The sequence below is a fragment of the Pipistrellus kuhlii genome, unplaced genomic scaffold, assembly GCF_014108245.1.
Source record: "Pipistrellus kuhlii isolate mPipKuh1 unplaced genomic scaffold, mPipKuh1.p scaffold_m20_p_61, whole genome shotgun sequence".
Lineage (NCBI taxonomy): Eukaryota > Metazoa > Chordata > Mammalia > Chiroptera > Vespertilionidae > Pipistrellus > Pipistrellus kuhlii.
The window spans coordinates 1,712,155-1,735,019 of record NW_023425564.1 but is presented as its reverse complement, the minus strand read 5'-3'; the positions used below and the strand labels follow the sequence as shown (position 1 = coordinate 1,735,019).

Genomic DNA, 22,865 nt, shown 5'->3' with positions numbered 1-22,865 from the left:
GGGAAGGTGTCCCTTAGCCTTGCCTACACCCTCTCCAATCTGAGACTGCTGGCTCCTAACCACTCGCCTGCCTGATTGCTCCTAATCTCCTCTGCCAGCCTGATGCTCTTAACCACATGTGTCAAACACAAGGCCCATGGGCCAAATCCGTCCCGCCAGGCCTTGCAGTGTGGCCCGCACCGCGCTGTCATCACTGCACTCCGCTGCGTTTCCATCACAATGACAGTTTATGACTGTTCAGTAAACCATTTGGCCCGCGATTTAGGCTGGATTTTAGATTTTGGCCCCTTCTCTGATTGAGTTTGACACCCCTACTATTAACTGTTCCCCTGCCAACCTGATCATCCCCTAACTGCTCCCCTGCTGGCCCAATCATCCCCAACTGGCCTCCCCTGCCAGCTTAATTGCCCCTAACAGTCTCTGATTTTGTCCGGAAGACATCCTGTCTAATTAGCATATTACCCTTTTATTAGTATAAATTCTCTGTACTATATACTTATATGCCTATGACTATTTTGTAACTGCCAATTTGTATTTCTTAATCTCTTCAGCCCATTGGCTTTTTATTGTCTTCTCTGCGGTTCCTCAGCCTGGCCTGTGGGGATTGGGCTGAAACCAGCTCTCTGACATCCCTCGAGGAGTCCCAGGTTGCGAGAGGGCGCAGGCCAGGCTGAGAGATTCATGCACCAGGCCTCTAGTCTATATAAAAACCTAAGTGACCATTTGACAATTAGCTATGATGCACACTGAACACCAGGGGGTAGATGTTCTGACCAGTAGATAACCTTACTGCTGGACTGGGTGAGACATGCTGGACACGCTCTGGAGCCCTCCTGCGGTCCCTCCCTGGTCCTGATCGTGCACCACGGGGATACCTCAGCCTGGCCTGCACTCTCTCGAAATCTGGGACCCCTCAGGGGATGTCAGAGAGCCACAGTCCAGGCCAAGGGACCCCATTGGTGCAGAAATCTACACCAGGCCTCTAGTATACATATAAGGTCTTTGAATAATCTCTTTCTGCCCTCCTCCCTCACCTCTTCCCTCTAGATTCATCAATCTGTTCCATGTTTCTATGCTTGTGGTTTCCACTCCTGCGTTGAATGTCTGACCCCTGGTGGTCTGTGTGTATCATAGCTACCAGATAGTGGGCTGGTTGGCCGGTTGCTTGGGCTTTTATATATACAGATAGAATATAGTTTTGCCTTTTCCAGAGTATCATATACTTAGATTCATACAGTAAGTAGTCTTATCAGATTGATTCTTTCTTGGCAATATGCACTTAAGGTTTATCTGTCTTTTCATGGGTTGATATCTCATTTATCTTTTTTAATATGGAAAGTATTCTATTTGTTGGACATAGTACAGTTTATTTATTTACTCCTGACTGAAGGGATATCTTGATTACTTCCAAGTTTTGGATGTTTTCAACTCACTTGGGTTAATGCTAAGTGTAAGTGATCCTTCATTTTTTACAGCCAAATAATATTCCATTGTATTTTTCTCTGCTGATGGGCATTCAGGCTCTATTCGTATCTCATCTATAGTAAATAATGCTGCTGTGAACATAGGGATGCATATATTCTTTCTGATTGGTGTTTTGGTATTTGTAAGATAGATTCCATTTTTAAGTTTTTGAGGAAACGCCATACTGTTTTCTACATTATGACCTGCACCCTCTCGCAATCCGGTCACTTATTTACCGCAGAGTATTAGGATTCCCTTTTCTCCACATTCTCACCAGCACTTGTGATTTATTGATGATAGCCATCCTGGCAGGAATGAGATGATACCCCATTTTAATTTTAATTTTCTCTGATGATTAATGATGTTGAGCATTTTTTCATATGCCTGTTGGCCATCTGTGTGTCCTCTTTAGAGAAGTGTCTACTCAGGTCCTTTGTCCAGTTTGTAATTGGATTGTTTTCCTGCTTTTGATTCCTTCAAATATATTTATTTTATTTTATTTTATTTTTAAAAGAGAAATTGGGTTTATTAGAGGATGTATCCAAAATACAGCATTGTGGTCAGAGGACACACGAATGTACTGTCACGGCTGCAGTGAGACCAGTGGTTACAGATTCTGCCTCCTGGACACTGCACTCAGTAGTCACAGGCACGCTGACTTTGCTATAAATATATACGGATTTTAAATCTCTTTTGTATAACATCTTGGAGTCAGAACATTGGTCCCGTCTGGGTCACTCATACAGAACCCTGAGCTTTTTACCTGATTCCCGTCACGGATCAGCTCACCCATGCAGGTCAGAGCCCTCCTTCCTGTCTGTCCCCTCCCTGTGAGGCCATGGCCACAGCCACGCACTGTGACAGGCAGGTCCTCTCGGGTCCCTTTAATGGCTTCTTACAGGAAGGCCACCGCCCAGCAGAGCATCGCCCATTGTCCTCCCAGGGGAATAGCAAAGCGCAGGAATTTGGGGGAGGGAGGGGCGGCAGTGGGGAGCCCAGCGGGCGGGGATTGGGGGCGAAGAGCAGCAGTCCTCTTCGCTGTGGGGCCTCGGACTGGGGACCGGCCTCACTGGAAGGACACCTGGACCCGGCGGCCCTGCAGGGGCTGCGCGGGTGCCATTTGTCCACCATGGGCTCCTCCGCCTCCCCTTCCTTGTTGAAGCGAAGCCTGCGGAATGCCGTGATCTGCTCGCTGCTCATGCTGATGGGCTCGCGCAGCACAATCCAGGTCACGCACTCCAGCAACCGTGGCGTGGTCAGCAAGGCGGGGTAGGTCCAGTAGTCCAGGCTCCCGGGCAGCAGCTCCCGCGGGTTGAAGCCGGTGAAGGCGGCGCTCTGGCCCTTCATTGTAATGGAGGCCAGCGCGTCGATGACCTTCTGGAGGCCCAGCTTCGCATTGCTGATCTTCAGAAACACGCCCAGCACGGCCAGCCCATCGGCTGTTTGATGGCCGACCCGAAGTCCTTGTACTTGGAGTTCCAGTGGACCAGGTGCAGCTCTGCGGTGTATTTCTGCTGGTTCACTCTGTGCTCTGAGCCCTGCCCGTCAGACGAGCCCCAGTGGAAGGAACTGGACCAGTCGGTAGGTGTTGGCGAGGGGTCCTCCATTCAGCACTGCCGTGTCTTGGGAGTCGTCAAACTCCACGTTGAAAGCGTGGCCGTTGTTGAGGATCCACTTGGACGCCACCTGCTCGTAGAACACTCTCAGGGCCTTCAGTGCAGGGTGGTGAGCGGCTGCTTTGGTGTCGATGTCCACAGGGGACTGGCAGTTGCTCTTGGCAATGGGGAAGTCCTTGTGCCAGGGCTCGGGCCCGTTGCACGGGCCGTACCCCCAGTAGTGGGACATGGTGGCGGCGGGTCGGGTAGAGCAGGAGTTGGCTCGCGTCCCACGGCAGCTCGGGCAGCTCAGTCCAAGAGTATTATTTTTAAAAAAATACATATATATTTTTTCTTTCAGAGAGAAAGGGAGAGGGAAAGATAGAAACATCAATGATGAGAGCTCAGAGGCTCTGTTCCACTAACACAAATGAGTGGCGTTGTCACTGAATACAAGAAAACTATTGCATCAGGCAGCCCCAGATTTCAGACTGCCACGTGGTAGACACAGGCTGAGAGTGTTACATGCTGTAGCTCATTTAATCCTTGTAACAGTCCTAGCACACACAAACACTGCTATCACCAGGCTTGGGGAGCCTCTGGGAACCCTAGTGGCAGCATGGAGGCTTGGTCCTCAATACTGTGTACTCCCAGTGGCACGTCTGCAGTCAACAAGCAGCTGTAGATTGCTCACAGGCACATACAAAACTCTGGAGATGTGTGATTGGGAGGGCACCATGGGCAGGACCATCAGGCAGCCCATGATAATGTCACAGATGATATGAAGGCTCTCCCACCCCAGCCGTCGAGGGGTACCCAGCCTACGTGATTGTACCTGAAAGTGGGGCCAGTGTATCCCTCTGGGTTGGGTATTTGCCTTCTCCCCAGCTGTTACTGCTGGGAGGGGCCTGAGTTCCTTAGGAAAAGGGGCTGCTGGGGTTTGGTGGTAGGGATGGGGTGGGGTGGGGCGGGGGCGGATAATTGCTTGTCTTCTGGCCATCTCTTTTCCATGTCTCCCACCCCAGCCTCTCTCTTCAGGCAACTCCAGTCCCCACTGCTCTCTCTCCACTGAAGCCTCAGGTCAGTGCCTGCAAACAAAAATCCTGTGCCCTGGGTTTTTTGTTTTTAACAAAACAAACCAAAAAGTGCCTTTGTCTCTGACTGTGTTTTATGGTCCAGACTGTGGTCTATCTTATCTGGCCTTCAATTCTAAGTGATAGCTTTGCTGGGTAGAGTATTTTTGGCTGTAGGTTCTTGCTATTCATCACCTTGAATATTTCTTGCCATTCCTGTCTGGCCTGCATGGTTTCTGTTGAGAAATCAGCTGACAATAGTATGGGTGCTCCTTTATAGGTAACTACCTGCTTTTCTCTTGCTGCTTTTAATATTCTCTCTTTGTCTTTTGCTCTTGGAATTTTAATTATAATGTGTCTTGGGGTGGTCCTCTTTGGATTCCTTTTGCTTGGCGTTCTGTGTGCTTCCTGGACTTGTGAGTCTAATTCTTTCACCAGGTAGGGGAAGTTTTCTGTTACTATTTCTTCCAATATGTTTTTGGTATCTTGCTGTCTCTCTTCTTCTGGGACCCCCCCATAATTCTGATGTTGGTTTGCTTGAAGTTGTCCCAGAGGTTTCTCACACTATCTTCAACTGGATTCTCTTGTCTTCTTGCTTCTGCGGAGGAGTGTTCTCTGGTTCTTTATGTTCCAAATCTTTGACTTGATTTTGTGATCTTCCATTCTGTTTTTAGGGCTCTGTATAATATTTTTTATTTCAGACAATGTATTCTTTATTTCTAGTTGATCCCTTTTCATATCCTCATAGGTCTCGTTTATTTTATTGGCCTTTTCTAGGAAATTCTTGAAAAACCTTATACGAGTAGTTTTGAACTGTATATCAAGTCGGTTTTTGTCCTCCATTTCTTCCTCTTTTTTGAAACTCTCTTTGCTTCCTATTTCTTTAATCAGGTAGGGGAAGTTTTCTGTCATTATTTCTTCAAATAGGTTCTCAATATCTTGGTCTCTCTTCTTCTGGCACTCCCATAATGCTAATGTTGGTATGCTTAAAGTTGTTTGAGTAGCTCCTTACACTATCTTTATATTTTTGGATTCTTTTTTCTTTTGCTGTTCAAATTAGGTATTTTGTGCCTCCTCATATTTCAAATTGTTGATTTGATTCTTGAAATCCTCTACTGTTCCATCCCTGTAAATAATTCTTTATTTCAGTTAGTGAATGCTTAATTTTTGGCTTGTCCTTTTTCATGTCTTCGGTATTCTCATTAAGATCCTTAGAAGTTTCACTAAGTCCCTTGAAGCTCTTATTACTACCGTGTTTCCCCGAAAATAAAACATCCTCAGAAAATAAGACCTACTTACAGGTTTCCTTCTGAGTGAAATATAAGGCATCCCCCCGAAAATAAGGCCCCTTCAGGCTCTGTCTCAGAATGAAAATTAATTTACCATAAACTGGTCGCTAGGGCAACCCCGACTAGCGTCTAGCACGGAGTCCTGACGTCACTGCTGTGTGGAGGCGGAGTGGAGGTTGGAGTGAGCTCTGAGCGCGGGGCGGGAGAGAGGAGGAGGCTTTCGCAGATGCGTGTAGAAGAACAGGAGGATTAGAGCGGACGGGACACGGCGAAGGTGGTGAGTGCTGGTCTGTCTCTGGTGACACTACCTGATGCTCGCGGCCCCCCTCATGATGACTGAAGGTTCTCAGTCAGTGGCAGACCCTGCTCCAGCCCAGATCCAGGCCCCAGCAAGCCCAGTGACAGTCCCCAGGCAGGTCCCAGGGGGTAATTGTCTGATAAAGGGGTAGAGGGAATGTCTGGTGAAGGTGTTCAGTGGCACAGGGGTGGGGGAAGGGGGATCACTTAAAATAACACAGGAGGATCAGAGGGGGCAATCAAAATGACACAGGAGGATCAAAAGGGGTTACTAAAGTGGTAATCCCCCCTCTAATTCTCCTGTGCCATTTTGATTCCCCCCTCTGATCCCCCTGTGTCATTTTAAGTGATCCCCCTCCCCCCACCTTGATACCCCAATTCCTTTTTTTTTTACCCCTAGAAATGAGCGTAAAAAAGAAAAAGCTACTCCGTGAAGTACAAGAAAGGAATCGTGGAAGACTCTGGGGGCCAAAATTGTACTGCTTTCTGCAAAGAGAAGATGTTGAGTATCCAATTGATCCGAAAATGGCGAGCAGGGTATGGTAACCTCATTGAACAAGTGGACAAGGGAAATGCTAAAAAGCGCAAGTGTGGATCAGGTCAGCAACCATTATTTTCCGAGCTGGAAGACCTGATCTGTGAATGGGTTGTTGACAGGAGAACAGAGGCTTTGGTTGTGAATAGGGCTCAGATTCAAGAATTTGCCCTTGCAATGGCACCACAGTTTGACATAGCCCCCGAAGACTTCAAAGCATCACAACACTGGCTGGATAATTTCCTTCAGTGAAGTGAGCTGTCTTTAAGAAGATCTACCGGTACAACATTGTTTAGTTGGAAGATACTCAAGTTATTAAGCGAGCACTTGCATTCAAGTCCTTTATTGATGATGCTGACTTCTCTAAATACAATCTTTCCAACATTATTGCTATGGCTGAAACTGCAGTGTTTACGGGCCAATCATCTCAAACAACAATTGAACAGCGGGGTGCCTCCTTAGTGTACATTCCCTCCACTGCTTACGAAAGTGCACATGTTTCCTGTATTTTGGCAATTCGTCTGGATGGCACTAAAATCCTACCTTTAATCATTTCCAAGGGCAAGAAGGAAAAGATAGAACGTGTTTTGGGTGTTTTTATTCTTGAAACGGAAAAAGCCTGGGCCACACAAGCAGTTATAAGGAAGTGGGTCAATTTAATGCTGCCACTTGTTATACTAGAGAGCCAAAGAGGTCTGCTAGTCTGGGATGCAGCCAGCACTCACTGTGCTAAAGACATGAAAACATTTCTTCACGAAAGAAAAATAGATCAGATAATGATTCCCGCAGGAATGATGGCCTATCTCCAGACTCTTGATATTGCAATAAACAAGCCATTCAAAGACAATTTGCGCATGGAAATTAATGACTACATTGGAAATAGAATGGAGAGAAATCAGCGTGGAAACTTTGTGAAACCTAAACTGCAAGAAGTTGTGACTTGGGTAAAGAATTCATGGGAGAAAATCACTGACAGTTGCATTAGAAATGCACTGGGAGCAGGCTACCTTGACAAGTACTACTCATTTAAAGACAGTGCTATTGCTAAACATGAGAGATTTGGTCCACTGATTCTGAAAGAAATTCACCAGGAAATTCAGGAATTGGATTGTTATGATGATGTTCCAGAAGATGATGACATGATTGTCATTGAATAAATGAGTAAATTCTTGACTGTAGGATTCACAGTTTGTCTGGTTTGTATTGACAACTACCGTACTACCATACCGTATGCAGGTAATAAATTTCCTTTATTTTCATTTAACAATAAATGTGTACTGTATTCTTCTTCATAGAAAAATAAAACATCCCCTGAAAATAAGACCTAGCGCATCTTTGGGAGCAAAAATTAATATAATACACTGTCTTATTTTGGGGGAAACAGGGTAGTAAGTTCCTTGAGCATCCTTATCATAGTTTTGAACTCTGTATCTAATAGTTTTCTTGCTTCCATTTCATTTAGGTTTTTTTTTCTGGAGATTTCTTTCATTCACAAATGTTTCTTGATCTCTACATTTTGGCTGCTTCCCTGTGTTTGTTTCTATGCATTGGGTAGAGCTGCTATAGCTCATGGACTTGGTAGAGTGTCCTTGTGTCCTAGATGTCCTATAGGTCCTAGATGTCCTCTACCTCCCCAGTCACCTGAGCTGGGAATTCTAAGTGCACCCCAGTGTTGGCTGTGTGCACAGTCTTGTAGTTGAGCCTTGATTGTTATGGTGTCACTGGGAGAAATTGACTTCCAGGCCCATTGGCTGTGAGGACCAGCTGGGAATACAGTGGAAGAGCAGCTGTGCAGGAGGCACACCCCTAAGGAGCAGGACTTGCTTCAGTGGGTCTTTGGTGTTCACTGAGTCTGCCCCTTGAGTGTGTCACTTAGGGATGTGTAGAGTTGTAAGCTAGTGTGGTCTGAAGCTGTCCATTGGGTGCACTGGCTCTGGGGCCTCCAGGGAGGTGCAAAGTCAGCCACAAAGTTTTAATTGAACTGTATGTGCACGCCTGCACATGGTATTTTGTGGAAGAGCCACACTCAAGGGTCCAAAGACCTGCATGTGGCTCGTGAGCTGCAGTTTGCCAACCACTGTTCTATCTGTATCAAGTTTAGAAGTGCCCAGACGAGGCCCAGCTATGAAGCAAGGTAGGCTGGTGCTAGTGCTGGGTCTTGGGCTTTTTATTGATAAGTTTGGAGCACCTGACACCAACTGCAGCGTGTTTGAGAGGTTTTAGCAAAGTCTGAAGCCTGAGCCAGGACAAGCCATTCATATGAAAAAGCTGCTAGAAACAGCTTGGGTTGGGCTACAAATTGTGGAGGTGGGGGGGGGGGGGGGGGGGGGAGTTAGTCATCAGGGCAGGGCAAACAGTGTGAGCCAGGTTGATGTAGACTCAGTTATGGTGCCTGTCAGTCAGCTCTGTGGCAAGGGAGGTCTCAGAATAGGAGCAATTACTTATACTAGCACTTTTGTCTGGGAGATAGCTGCCCCCAAGTTCTTGCCCTGATGCCAGACAATTTAGTTCCTCCCTGTATATTTCCTGGATCCTTCCAGGCTACTGCTCCAGTGCTGAAGCTCAGAGGGAATGAGTCTGATTAAGTCTGTGCTGGCCCTTTAAGAGGAACTGCTGGGACTCTGTCAGCCTCTGTGTCACTCAGCCACAATCCCTGCTAGTTTTTACAGCTTGAAATACAGGGACTTTTCTTCCCAGCACTGAATCCCTGGGAGGGGGGGGGGCAGAGGGGGGGAGGGCGTCTGATGTGGGGCTGGGACCCTTTGCTCCTCACAGGAGGTCTCTGTAGCCAAGATACCCTTCCTGATTAAAAGAAAATCATGCCTTCGCCCCTCCTACCAGTCAGTGGGTTTTCTTTATTTCTCTAGTTGTAGAACTCCCTTTCAGCTAGATTTTATGTGATTCTGAATGTTTGTTCTGTATTTTAGTAGTAATTTTGATGTGGTGTGGGAGTGTTTATTGCATTTACCTATGCTGCTATCTTGGTTTCCTCCTTTTTGCCTTTCAACCTTTTTACTTGGTTTACATTTGGTTAATCCACTGCTTTTACTAAGTGTTGTCCTTTTACTAAGTGTTGCCTTTTGCCTCCCCTCCTCCCCCATGTGTATATATGTATATTTTTTCATTGATTCTAAAGAAAGGGGAAGGAAGAGGGGGAAAGAGAGAGAGAGGAATATTTATGTGAGAGAAAAACATCAATCAGCCACCTCTTGTACAGGTCCCAAATAGGATAGGACCCAAAACCTGGCTATATGCCCTGACTGGACTTGAACCCACAAGATTAATACATGATCTGAAAAAAAAAAAAAATCAAATGTAATTAATAGCAGATTACAATCCACAGATAAAAAGTGGAACACCACCACCACCACCAAGAAAACAACTGGGAAAAAGAATAGCCTCAGTGACCTGTTGGACCATAACATAAATGAAACTGTACTTCATGAAAGAGAGGACACTGAAACAAATAACTGCAGAAATTTTCCAATGGAACCATACATTTTACAAGATCAACATAACCAAAGTAAGATTAAAAAAAAAAAAAGGAAAACCATGCCAAGGCACATCCTAATCAAATTTCTGAAAACCACCAACAAAGTATTTTTAAAATGCCAAAAAATAACAGATATTAAAAATAGAGAAACAGAAAATACTAATTCCAGATTTGTTGTCAGAAACCAGGTAAGCCAGAAGTTAGTGCACTAAATCTTTAAGGTGCTGCTGAAAAAAAACAAAAAAAACAAAACAGCATTCTACCTACTACTGTGAACTCAGCATATCATATTCAGCAAATACATTCCAACTGCTCGACCCTTAGGTTCACAGGATGGCACTGCAGCCACCACTGAGCCACCCCAGCCAGGGCTTTTGTGAGTGTGTGTGTGTGTGTGTGTGTGTGTGTGTTTAAAATCGATTTTAGAGATAGAGGAAGGGAGAGGAATAGAGAGGTGGGAAACACCCGTGGGGAATAAACATTGATTAGTTGCCTCCTACATGCCCCCTACTGGGGATCAAGTCTGCAACCCAGGCATATGTCCTGATCAGGAAATGAATCAGTGACATTCAACCATTGAGTCACACCACCTGGCCTATATATTTTTTATTCCTCTTTTTGGTCGTTTTTACTTAAAGAAGTCCCTCTACCACTTTTTGTAATACTGATTTAAGTGATGATGAATTCTTTGCTTATTCTTATCTAGTAAGAATTCAATTCCGGTCAAGGGCATGTAAGGAGTGTGCTGGAGCGTCGGCCTGCGGAATGAAGGGTCCCAGGCCGACGCTCTATCCACTAAGCCAAACTGCTTCAGCTCTTGATTGGTTTTTAAAAAATATATTTTTAGTTATGAGGCTTCTGTTCAGCTAGTCTTTGTGGTTCTCAGTGATGGTTCTAAAATGTCGTAAATTTGATGTGATTGTGGAAGCAGGTGAGCAGAGTTTACCTATTCTGCCATCTTGACTGAAAGTCTGATTTTCTGCGTTTAAATCTGATAAGCATACTATGGGGGGGGGGTGTCTCTTCATTTATCTTGCTTTGTATTGTCTGAGCTTCCTGAATGTGTGGTTTGGAGCCTGATGATCCGCAGGGGTCCTCAAACTTTTTAAAGTGGGGGCCAGATCACGGTCCCTCAGAGAGCTGGAGGGCCAGACTATATGAACTACTAATTCCTACTGTAACACCTCGGCTGCGCTCACTGCCCAAAAAACCTGGCGGGCCGGATCAGACTCCTGCGGGCGCATGTGGCCCACGGGCCGTAGTTTGAAGACGCCTGATAGGGGAATCATCAGTCATTGCTTCAAATGTGTTTTGGTTCCTTGTTTTTCTGGCATTTTTATTGTGCATGTGTCACACTCTGTTATTGGCCCATAGTTCTTGGATATTGTTTTGTTTTGTTTTGTTTTCTCGCCTGTGCCTTTTTTGCTTGCTTTTCAGTTTTGGAAGTTTCTGTTGACATATTCTCAAGCTCAGAGATTATTTCCTTATCAATGTTCAGTGTACTGAGTCCATCAAAGACATTCTTCATTTTTGTTAGATGCTTTTGATCTCTACCATGGCCTTTTGACTTTTTTTTTTTGTATCATCTTTATCTCACCTGTTCTTCATGCTGTCTACTTTTTTCATTAGATCCTTTACCATATTATTCATAGCTACGTTAAATTACTAGTCTGATAATTCCAATTTTGCCATATCTAAACCTGCTTCAGATGCCTGGTCTGTCTCTTCAGATTGTGCTTTTTGCCTTTTAATATGCCTGACAATTATTTGTAAGCCAGACATGATGCATAGGGTAAAGGAACTCCAGTGAATGGGCCTTTAGGGAGTTGGTGGTGAGGTACAGGGATGGGGGAAGAGATACTTTCTGTAATGCTGTCATCAGGTCTCTGTTTTTCAGTGAGTCTGTATCTCTGGGCTGTGACCTTCACAAGTGCTTCTCTGTATCCGCCCCCTTCTGTGTGACAGGACTGCCTGGGGCTAGGGAGAGCTGGATAGTTCCCTGTCCTCAGCTCAGTTAGGCTGTGATAAAATAGTTTCTTTTGAGGGCAGGTCCAGTTTAGAACAGAATGTTATAGTTTATTTCAAAGGGGGTACTTTTCCCCTCCCTCTGCTGGAAACAGGAGGGGATTTTTTCAAAGATCTTCACTCTGAGAACCTGATAGATCCTGGAGATAAATTTATAAAAATGTGGAGCTCCCACCACCCTCTCCCCTCCATCTCTCCCGTGACTGTATTTCCCTGGAGTTTTTCCCTTTTAGACTTGCATACACTGAGCCTCCAGCAGTTGGTCAGTTACTCTTCGGAATTTCTCCCCCAGCACTGGTTCCCTGGAGGCCTCTGCTGAGTGAGTTGTGAATGTGGGTATTGGCTTGTCTGTTTTTTCTAGTTTTGGAATCAGCAGTTTGCTCTGTGACCAGTGTACGAAGAGTTGTTGATTTTTCAGCTTGTTCAGCTCTTGTTAGGACAGAGTAACGACTTCCAAACTCTTAACATACTGTACTGGAAACAAGAAGTTCTCTCTGTTCTTTTTAATCTCAAGAACTTTTGTTTTCCCTTTTCATGGCCTCTTGTTCCCATTTATGACTGGAGTATCTTCAGTTCCTTGAGAATACCAATTCTTCCATTAATCTTTGTAGTTCTTGGGCCATTTTGTGAACAGTGGTGATATCTGTTTCCATCTTTCTCAGTTCTGCCACCGAGGTTACGTGACTGTTGATCATTGTCCATTCATACCTAAGAATTAAGAATGAATTATGAATGCTTACCTTTTCTTGAATGATCAGTAGAATTGTTTCTGCCATGCTACTCTTCTAAACGGGAAAGTCAACCTCTTGGGGATGTGTGAGGCCAGGTTAAGCTTTGTAGGATGCAGAAACAGGGATGTATCTATTACATTGGAGGCACACCAAATGCTAAAGTCAGCTGCCCTTTCCTTGTATGTTCAGCGTGGGAAGAGAGGGAGGGGGTCCTGATGCTGGTGCAGTGGTAGTAGAACTTGCTTTTGCATTTCTTCTCATTCTTACCTGCTGACACCCAGAGGTGATCAGGGATGCTTCAGGTAGATTTACCCTCCATCCATTCTGTGTCTTCACCCTGAAGATATGCAAAGTGAAAGTGGGTGAGCATGGCTCTCTCAGCTCAGGGTCAAGGCTCACCCTCTTTATCTGTGAACTAAGACAGTCTTACATAAACCAAACCTTTTTCAGTTAACTTTTTAAAATTGTAAATATAACAGTAGTACAGAAAATTTTGTTTACAAATAGTCACCTTAATCTAAGTCAAGGAGAGAAGCCTTCCTCCTCCACCCAGGGGAACCTCTGTTCTGAGCTTATGGTGAAAAGTCCTTTGTTTTATTTGTATTGTTGATACTTAGTGTAAATTTTTGGTTTATATAGTAAGTACTGCTTTTGCTATATTACACAGATTGGATAGATTGTGTTTTCATTTTTTTTAAATTCAGAATATTTGAATTTTCATTGTGATTTTGTGATTGAGCCATGAATTATTTTTAGAAGATTGATTTTCAACACTGGGGTCTTTCCAAATTTCTAGTTTAGTAATTCTGATGTGGTCCAAGAACAAACTTCATATGATTTCAAGTTGGTATAATGTATGTATTGAGAGTTTACATTATGAGTAGCATTAGGTGTGTTTTAGTTAATGTCCCATGGGGGGCTTGGGGGGGTGAGTATTTTGCCGTTATTGGGTTAGTACCTATAAATGTCAACTAACTCAAGTTGAATGCTTGTGATGTTCACATCTTCTATATCCTTTCTGATTTTCTACTCATTGTTATATTAATTACTGGGATAAAAGAGTTTAAGTATGACATGTCAACTTTTTTTGTAAATTTTGTCATTTTTTACCTTACGTATTTCAGTAGTTTGTAATTAGGTTCTAAACACATTAAAAATTGTTATGGCTTCTTGAATAATTGACCCTTTAATCATTTTTTGTTGTTCTTAATTCTCACCCAAGGATATTTTTTCTATTGACTTTCTAGGGAGAGAGGGAAAGAAACATCAATGTGAGAGACATTGGTTGTTGCCTCCTGAATGCTCCTCGACCAGGGTGGGGATTGAACCTGCCAGACCCTTCTGTTCGTGGGCTACTGCCCTAACCACTGAACCACTGCCCAGGGCTGACTCTTTCTATCATTTTGAAATAACCTGAAGTTAATTTGTCTTATATTAATTATCTCTTTTTAATATAATCAGTACATTTACTTTATGTCCCTTTAATGTGTTATCAATGCTGGGGGTTGAAAGGTATTTGCTGAATATGGTATGCTGAGTTCATAGTAGTAGGATGCTGTTTTTTTCAGCAGCACCTTAAAGATTTAGTGCACTGTCTTCTGGCTTACCTGGTTTCTGACAACAAATTTGGAATTAGTATTTTCTGTTTCTTTATTTTTAATATCTATTATTCTTTGGCAGTTTTAAAAATACTTTGTTGGTGGTTTTCAGAAATTTGATTAGGATATTCCTTGGCATGGTTTTCTTTTTTTTCTTTTTTTTTTTTGTTGTTGTTGTTGTTGTTACCTTACTTTGGTTATGTTGATCTTGTAAGTTATATGGTTGCACTGGTATAATTACCACATATGGAAAACTCCTGCTGTTATATGTTTCAGATTTGTTTTTTCCTTTAACCCTCTGCCCTCTCTTTTGTGAAGTTCAGTTTCATTTATGTTATGGTCCAACAGATCACTGAGGCTATTCATTTTCCCAGATTTTTTTTATTTTTTTATTTATTTATTTTGGTGGTGTTCCATTTTGGGTACTTTTTATCTTTGGAGTCTAATCTATTAATCCCATTCAATAATTTTTTAAAATTACAGATCATGTATTTTTTTCCTAGTTTTATTTTTTCCTGCTATTTTTCTATTTTTTGTGTTTGTGTTTTGTATTTTTTCATTATCGGGTCTAGTAATAATTAATGTCGTTTTTAAACATTCGTTTAAAATCTTGCTTGGCGTTGACTTGTATTGACATAACCTTCAAACACTTGGTATCTACAGAACGTGTGAAGTGCAATTAACAAGTTTTGCTTGAAAACGTTTGTGTTTGGTTTGGTTTTTGTTGCAAAACTAGGGCTAAGAAGATGGCGGATGAAGAGCATATTCGGCACTGCATGCTTTACGAGTTCCAATTAGGAAGAAAAGCAAGTGAGGCTGCAAAAAACATCTGTAGTGCTCTTGGTCAAGATGCAGTTAGCGCCAGAAAATGCCAGCGTTGGTTTGAGAAATTTCGCGAGGGAAATTTTTCGTTAGATGACAAGAGTGGTCAAGGCCGTGTGTCCAATTTTGATCAAGAAGCTCTTCAAGCTCTTTTGGTGCAAAATCCTCAAATTACCCAACAAGAGCTTGCAACAACTTTAAATTGTTCACAAAAAACAATTTCCAATCAATTGCGTGCATTTGGCAAAGTCCAAAAGTTTGGAAAATGGGTTCCTCATGAGTTGACCGACAACAACCGTAGTCAAAGAGTCACAATTTGCAGTTCGCTCCTCTCTCGTCAAAACCGTTTGCCGTTTTTAGAGCTAATTTTTACCGGAAATGAAGAATGGGTGCTGTATGTTAATTTGAAAAGGCGGCCTCAATGGTTGGACAAAATTGAGGCTCCGCAGCCCATGCCAAAACCTGACTTGCATGCGAAAAAAGTGATGTTGTGTGTTTGGTAGAATTTTAAAGGAATTCTTCATTATGAACTTTTACCATCTAACCAAACCATTACAAGTGCAGTGTATAGTGCCCAATTGGAAAGGTTAGCCCAAGCTTTAAGAGAAAAAGAACCCGCGCTGAAGGGCGTAATTCTTCACCACGATAACGTACGACCGCATACTGCAAGAATCACTGCTGAAAAACTGCGCCAGTTGGAATGGGAAGTTCTCCCTCAACCTGCATATTCTCCTGATATTGCCCCTTCCTATTACCATTTGTTTCGTTCTTTGCAAAACTTTCTTCTTGGAAAAAAATTTAATAATGAAGAATGCCTCAAAAATGCACTGACCGAATTTTTTGCATCAAAATCACAAGAATTTTACAACAGAGGGATTAAAATGCTTCCTGAGCATTGCACACAAGTAGTAGAAAACAACGGCAACTATATTGTTGATTAAATTTTGTTGTATTGTTTAAATACGATTTAAAAAAGTATTAGAAAACGACATTAATTATTACTAGACCTAATAAAAATATTTTTTATTAATTTTTAGAGAGAGAGGAAGGGGAGAGAGAGACATCAAGTGAAAGAGAAACATCAATAGGCCTGGGATCAAGCCCAAACCCGGGCATGTGCCCTGATTGTGAAACAACCGACATCCTTTCTGTGCATGGATGACATCCAGTTAACTGGCCCACACCAGCCAGAGCAAGTGTTTGTGTCTTTTAGATATTTGAGCATATTTGTTATAGTTATTTTCACCTCTGTACCCGATAATTACCCTATTTTAGTCATAACCTGCTTGTTAAATGTTTAGTTCGCCACTCTGTCTGTCTAGTAGTTTTTGCCTGGGGCATTAGACCTTTGAAATTTGTTGTGAAGTGTTCAGTTTTTGTTGATGTCTGTTGGTTAATACTGGAGTTTGTTTTCGAAGGATGGATCTGTAACAGCTCTTTTTCTTAGGGCTTCTACAGACTTCCTATTAAGGGGCACCTTTTTTTGTTTGTTTTTTACTGACTGCTTCAAGTGTTAAGAGATGCAGGCTTAGGACTTTGAACAACAACCTTCATGCCTCTGCAAGTTAATATCTTCTTTCTTTTTCTTAATCCTCACCCGAGGATATTTTTCCCATTGATTTTTTTTTTTTTTTTAAGAGAGGAGGAAGGGAGGAGGGGGAAGAGAGAGACATCGATGAGAGACACATCTATTGGTTGCCTCCACCAGGCATTCCAATCAGGGCTGAGCCTGCAGCCGAGACCTTTGGGTCCACAGGCCAACACTCTAACACTGGGCAAAACTGCCCAGGGTGCAGGTTAGTATCTTAAGTCCCTTACCCTCTCACCATATTTGGAGCCCCCACTGAGATCTCATTGCTAGCACTCTGCCCATAACTCCTAGCCACCTCACCTTCCCCAGCTCCAGCCTGACTCTCAAGGTAGGAAAACCACAATGCTTTTCTTGATTTCATGTAGCATCACCCACAATTGTTGGGAATGGAGCCCAGCTCGGTGCGGGACTCTGCCTGGCTTTCTGCTCTCTGGTCCTATATTCTCTCACTATCTGGGTCCAGGTGTTTCATATCTTCTGTCCTGATTTTTAGTTGTTATGTGGCAAGAAGACAAATTCTGTAACTTTTAGTACTTTATGGCTAGGATTGTCACTTTTATTTGATTATATTTTCTTGCCCACATGATTTTGGTTTGTGTTTTATGGCTAATTTGGGGAGATAAATGGTTCATCATTTTATCTTCTCAATCCTTTGCATCTCCTTTTTGAAAGTTCAGTAAATGAATGGCTTTCTCATATATTGGCCATCTACAGTTTATTTTCATTTCATGCTTTATGTCGTAGTTTTCAAAGTTATTTTTTTTCTTGTGTTTGAACTATTTTTTTTATCCGATTTTCATTGACTGATGCTCACTTCTCTTTTAGGCCATGCTGGTGTATCTGCAAGCATGATGAAGAAAAGGACGTCTCACAAGTAAGCAATTCTGAAACTTGCTTTTAAGTAGCAGGCTGTGGCCTTTGGTTATGTGGAGCATGAGGTCAGTCTCCTGTAGTAAGGAGGTCTTGTCTTGGCCCACAGCAGGCAGCCTCACATAACCTTACTGCACACTGAATCATAGAGTGGATCATATCCTGACCACGCCCTTGGCCTTGGCCTTGGCTTGGCCTAAGGGTGCCTAGGTCTGTCCTTCCAGCCTTTAAAAGCCTCTTGGCTCTGATTTCCCCTCCAGCTTGATGGGAGCTGCACTGGTGGGAGAGGAATCACTCATGGCAGGTTGTCGTGACCCTCTCCCGCACTCTAGAAGGGCTGCACTTTTGGCTGCAGGTTGGGTGTTGGGTCTGGTGCTGGACAAAACATAGCTCATGCTTGAGGGCCTGGCTAGCACACTGCCTGGCACACGCACTGCTTTATAACATTTTCAGATGAATGAAGAGCATCTAATTTAGAGAAAGATATGCATGTTGAAAGCGAATTAAATAGTCATGTATTTTTAGTGACAAATGTGTTATAAATTCTATAAGTACCAGACTACTGAAACCACTTTTCTCCCTCAATTTGTTTTTTGTGTGTAATATAATTATGTCCAAGGAGAAATTTGAGAGACTGTTATCTTAAATAATACTATCCACCTATATTATATTATAGTATAGTATAGTATAGTATAGTATATTGTATTGTATTATATTGTATTATATTGTATTATACTATTATATTATATTATATTATATTATATTATAGTCAATAGATTTCACAAGTATCCGCTAGCGGGTGCTACTGCATCATGGAAACCACTCTAACAAATCAGTGCTGATAGTCTAAGTCTTTATCATAGATTCCTTGACCCTAGCACCTCCGGAGCCTCTCATAGCAGTTATTTCCAAATTATTCCTATTGAAGGAGTTGTGCCTTTGGTCACTGCCATAGTGGTTGAAGAATGCACTGGGCTTATTGTGGAAGGTCTGCATGAAAAAATTCCTTTCGGTAATTATTGGTGATTAAGGCAAACCTGTCTATTTAAATGAACATGTGAGTATGCAATATAAATGTCTGTGATACTCAGTTCATGAAATGACCTGGGAAGTTAAAATGTGAAGGTAAGTATGCTCTTGTGTCGCTGAGGTTTGATAAAGTTCTAAATTTCATTGTATTTCCCATTATTCTGCCATATCCAGTGATCTGATAACTGGTGTCCTTTCTCCATCAGCATCATATTATCACCACAAATGGTAAACCATTTCTTGGCATAATAGAAGGTGATGTTAAAAACTTAAATACTTTGAGGAATAAAAGAAGTTACACATTCACTTTGCAAAACTAGAACAGTTCATATAAAACAGATTTTGCTACTTAGGTTAAAATAAATGCCTTTGAGAATGTAATGTACATATGGTAAAACATATTCTGTTTTATCCATTCTTACATATTTCCAGATAGAGGCATTCGTGAATCTGAGGTCTTGGCCTGTAATGTATTTGTGGGAGAGATTTCATTTGCCTCATCCTAAGCTATGCTTGTTAACTCATGGCTTTGATATACTAGTTCCTTTTTCCCTTAAAGCACAAGGAATTAACATGTACTATTACCGTGTTTCCCCGAAAATAAGACATCCTCCGAAAATAAGACCTAGCGCATGGAAAGATAAGACATCCCCTGAAAATAAGATCTAGTGCAACTTTGGGAGAAAAAAATTAATATAAGACACTGTCTTATTTTCGGGGAAACAGGGTAGGTTTTTGCAAATCATATGTGTATGAGTTCAAAGGATCTTTGGTCCTGCGTGTTCTGTGACATGAGGACTCCAGCCAGTGCTTTAATAGGAGGTGTGCTTATCTCACACACTAGAAGAAGCCTAAACATGCTACTCTATAGCAAAAGGGAGAAGTTGAAATGTAAGGAAACATTAAAATTTTCCTGTTTTTCTAATCTCAATGCAAATATGAAGATGGTGGAACAGAAACAAGGACCTAAACAAAAATTCCCCATTCCACCAATGGTGGCAGTTAATAATAGCTTTGGAGTGGTAGGTGGGCCGTGCTGGTGGGAATCAGGGCTGCTCAGTGGCGGGGTCAGCAGGCTGCTTTGTCTGCCTGGCATTCTATTTACTCATGGTTAAAATGAGTATTGGATTAGAATCATGGGTTTTCAGCTTTAGCATTAGAGTCTTTTCTGCAGATGAAATCTGTAGAAAAGCAGAGCTGGAGCCTCACTCTCCCCTTCCTGCCACACTGCAGTTCTCTTTTGGGGGCCAGGCGCATGCTGAGCAATAAGCCCCTGTGCCTGCGCCTCTGCTTGCCTGAGGGAGAGTTACAGGACGCACAGCAGAGAGTGCTGCAGAGTCACTGTCCTGAGCACCGCAGTGCCTGTCCCATGGTGCCCGGGGTGCAGGGAATCAGCTCTGAGGTGCTTAGAGCAGTGCCTAGGCACCCAGAAGCCTATGTAGCTGGGTCTTGTTTTTGTTTTTAAAGTAAACACAAACGGTTACATGTGCCTTCCTGCAGGTCAGACCCCTCGCTACGCTATATTTTGGGGACAAGCCTTTCCTGACTTTCCAGGAGGTTGTTTGGGAAATGTGTTTGCATGGAAAGGACATCCTGAAGGGAAAGTACTGTAGTTGGGGAGCGGAAGGTGAATTTAGCTACAGAGGTTCTTTGTTTCAGTTTTCAAATGTAAGTCTCTTTGTCTCTCCCCCAATTTGAATAGTGGATAGGTTTCCATTTCAGGGCACTGTTGGTCTGTTTGCTACTAACGTGTATCTGGAAAATGAACAGGAGCTGTTACTGTTGTACACTAATTTGACCTGTTTCCAGGGAATGTTTTTCTTCAAGACATAATACTAGTCATTGACAAAGATTGTCATCATAGTCCTCCTCACACATACCTACTCTAGTTTCTTGTTGTTTTTATGGCCTCCCTCTCAAGTTGGAGCCATGCACTCCTCTGTGTATGTAGAGGTTCTGTTATTTGACCGAGGACGTACAACTAACAAGTGCCTGAGCTACGATTCAGAACAGGACAGTCTGATTCTAGAACTCATGTTCATTACCACATGATGTTTCCCGAACATGTTTTGTTGTCTCATCTCTGAAAAATGTGTTATTTCAGTCATAAACAGACTAGATAACTATTAGAACAAGTGTTTAAGTCAAGTTGCTGACAATTTTAAATTGGTCAAAACATGTAATACTTTTCAGTCAACTTGCAATACGTCGGTTATCCAGTGAGTGAATGAATACTCACTGTGTTACACCAGTGACAGCGAATAGCCCTGTGCAAGACCCTTGGGGCACTTGGGCATCTCGGGTGTTTTCAGGCACACTGTGTAGACAAAGTAATGAAAGACACCGTAAGAATTGGGATAGGACACTTGACTTCTTTCTCTTATTTTTATATTTGTCACTCTAAGCTGGGAATGATAATATTGGTATAGAATTTTTATCAAGCAACAGGCAATCAGAAAAACAGGCTTTTCCCCTCTCTACTTGCTGATAAATATCTTGCAAAAGACCATTGTTTTAATTTAATCACTATTTCCTTCTGAAATCTTCTGGAACAGAGTAAGGGAACTACTTTTATATCACAGTACTAAATAGAATAAGGAAAGAATGTCAGTAATCTATATATATATAAATATACAAATAGACTGAATGGCGGAACAACCAGTCGCAAGGATGTGTGCTGAACACGGGAGGAGGGGAGAGAGGGCACTCGTACGTAACATGGCGAGTGTTGGCCACAGCAGGATGGTGGAACGGGTGAGCAGGGTTGCCAGATCAAGGCATGGCACCAGTCACTGCCATCGGGGTGAGCCTCTGGTGGTTACTGAAAATTCTTCACTCCCACACGCCATAGTCCCACTTGGCACTGCACCTGGTGCCCACGCCAGCCCCCTTAGCACCTGCTCCTGGCTCCTGATACTGGCCCTGATCACTCGGTGCTGTCAGCAGGTGCAAGAGGCGGTTGCCGGCCATGATTGCCCTTCAGGGCTTCTCCACCTCCCTCTGCTCCTGAGGGATGGTTGGGGCCTGCAGCCACCTCTTGCACTGCTGTCAGCAATGGCCCCACTCACACCCGCTGCCCACACCCAAGCCGCCGCTCGCACCCGCTGCCAGCGCCCAGTGTCTGCCCCAACCGCTCATTGCCGTCAGCAGGTGCAAGCACTGGCCCTGATCTGAGTGCTTCTCCACCTCCCCCTGCTCCTGAGGGGCGATTGGGGCAGCAACCACTGCTTGCAACTGCTGCTGGCACCTGCCCGAATCGCTCCATGTTTGGGAGTGCCAGTGGTGGGAGCGGATGGCTGGAGCGGGGCTGCTGGCAGACTGGACTGGGGGTCAGGCGGGAGGGGCCAAGCGAGGGCTTGGAGGATGGGCTGAGACCTGCTCCTGTGCTCTCCACAGCCTTGCAGATTACAATTCCTTTCAAGGTGCACAAATTCGTGCACTGGGCCCTGAGTTTATATAATAAAGTATATCGTGTATAATAGGTATAGCTCAGAGAATTGTGATAATTAAAAATTTTAATTTAAGAAAGTATGGCACCCTTAAATATTGGCTACCAAAATAAAATATTTAATGAGAAATAAGTTCATTTAAATCATTAAAGGAGTCTAGATGAAAGTTCTTTCAACACTGGATTTCTCTTTTTAATGACAAATTAGAATGGTACTTTCAGAACTTATTTAAATTATTGAGCAAAGAACATAAATGTCTCCTATGCTCTCAGTTTACTCTTTTTAGGAACATGGGTGATAGAAATTAGAGTCATTCTGAATCACATTACTTAAGGTGTGTTGCTGGGTTAGCAGGTGCAGCGGCACCTGGAGCCTGCTTGAGCCTTTGAACCCTCTCCACACCTGCAAGTGATAGGAAGCAGGCTGGAGCGAGAGAAGCACCGGCCTAAACCGTCATCAGGGCTGACAGCTTAGGCACAGTAGAGAACTAAGTCAAATTGTGTGGGAATTAGTACACACAGTTACAGCAGTGACAGGTGGTAAGATGCTGTGTACTTGGTTACCACTTCTATGGAAACCAAGAAATGATCTTAACCACCAGGACAGATATCATCCATAATGAAGCCACATACTTTCCAATCTCTTTATTTTTCCCTCCCCCCCTAAATAATTTGCCTCAAGAAATAGGAAGATGATGACCAACGTTTAACTCTGGTTTCTCTACTTTTATCCTTGAACTGTTATTTGCACCTAACTATAATTTCAGATGACTTCGGTTGAATGAAATAATGTATTGGTGCCTGTATACAGTATTGCTGTCTGTTGACTATCTGGTGGGTGATAGTTAAGAACATTTTAAACTCTTTGCCAGGAAAAGTACAAGAGATTAAGGGCTGTTAAAAATCTTATCTATCATCTATCTAAAAGCCTAAGTGACCAGCTATGGCTAGTAGCTATGATGCCACTGACCATTAGAGGGCAGATGCCCAACGCAGGAGCTGCTG

The 22,865-nt window shown here is 43.1% G+C and overlaps 1 protein-coding gene and 1 pseudogene across 4 annotated transcripts in view; one reads left to right on the top strand and one right to left on the bottom strand.

The window, feature by feature from the left end:
* SPIN1 (spindlin 1) overlaps window positions 1–22,865 on the top strand; it is an 84,751-nt gene that overhangs the window by 39,570 nt on the left and 22,316 nt on the right. For 2 of the 4 annotated variants that reach the window (XM_036420056.2, XM_036420055.2), the window contains exon 2: window positions 17,339–17,387. In XM_036420056.2, the coding sequence (XP_036275949.1) occupies window positions 17,362–17,387 (26 nt within the window). In that variant the 5' untranslated portion in view covers window positions 17,339–17,361. Of the gene's footprint in view, window positions 1–4,084; window positions 4,140–17,338; window positions 17,388–18,704; window positions 18,707–22,865 lie in introns of all 4 variants that reach the window. The other 2 variants (XM_045575033.1, XM_045575034.1) reach the window with 2 other exon arrangements.
* Window positions 2,531–3,366, bottom strand: LOC118708668 (annotated as a pseudogene).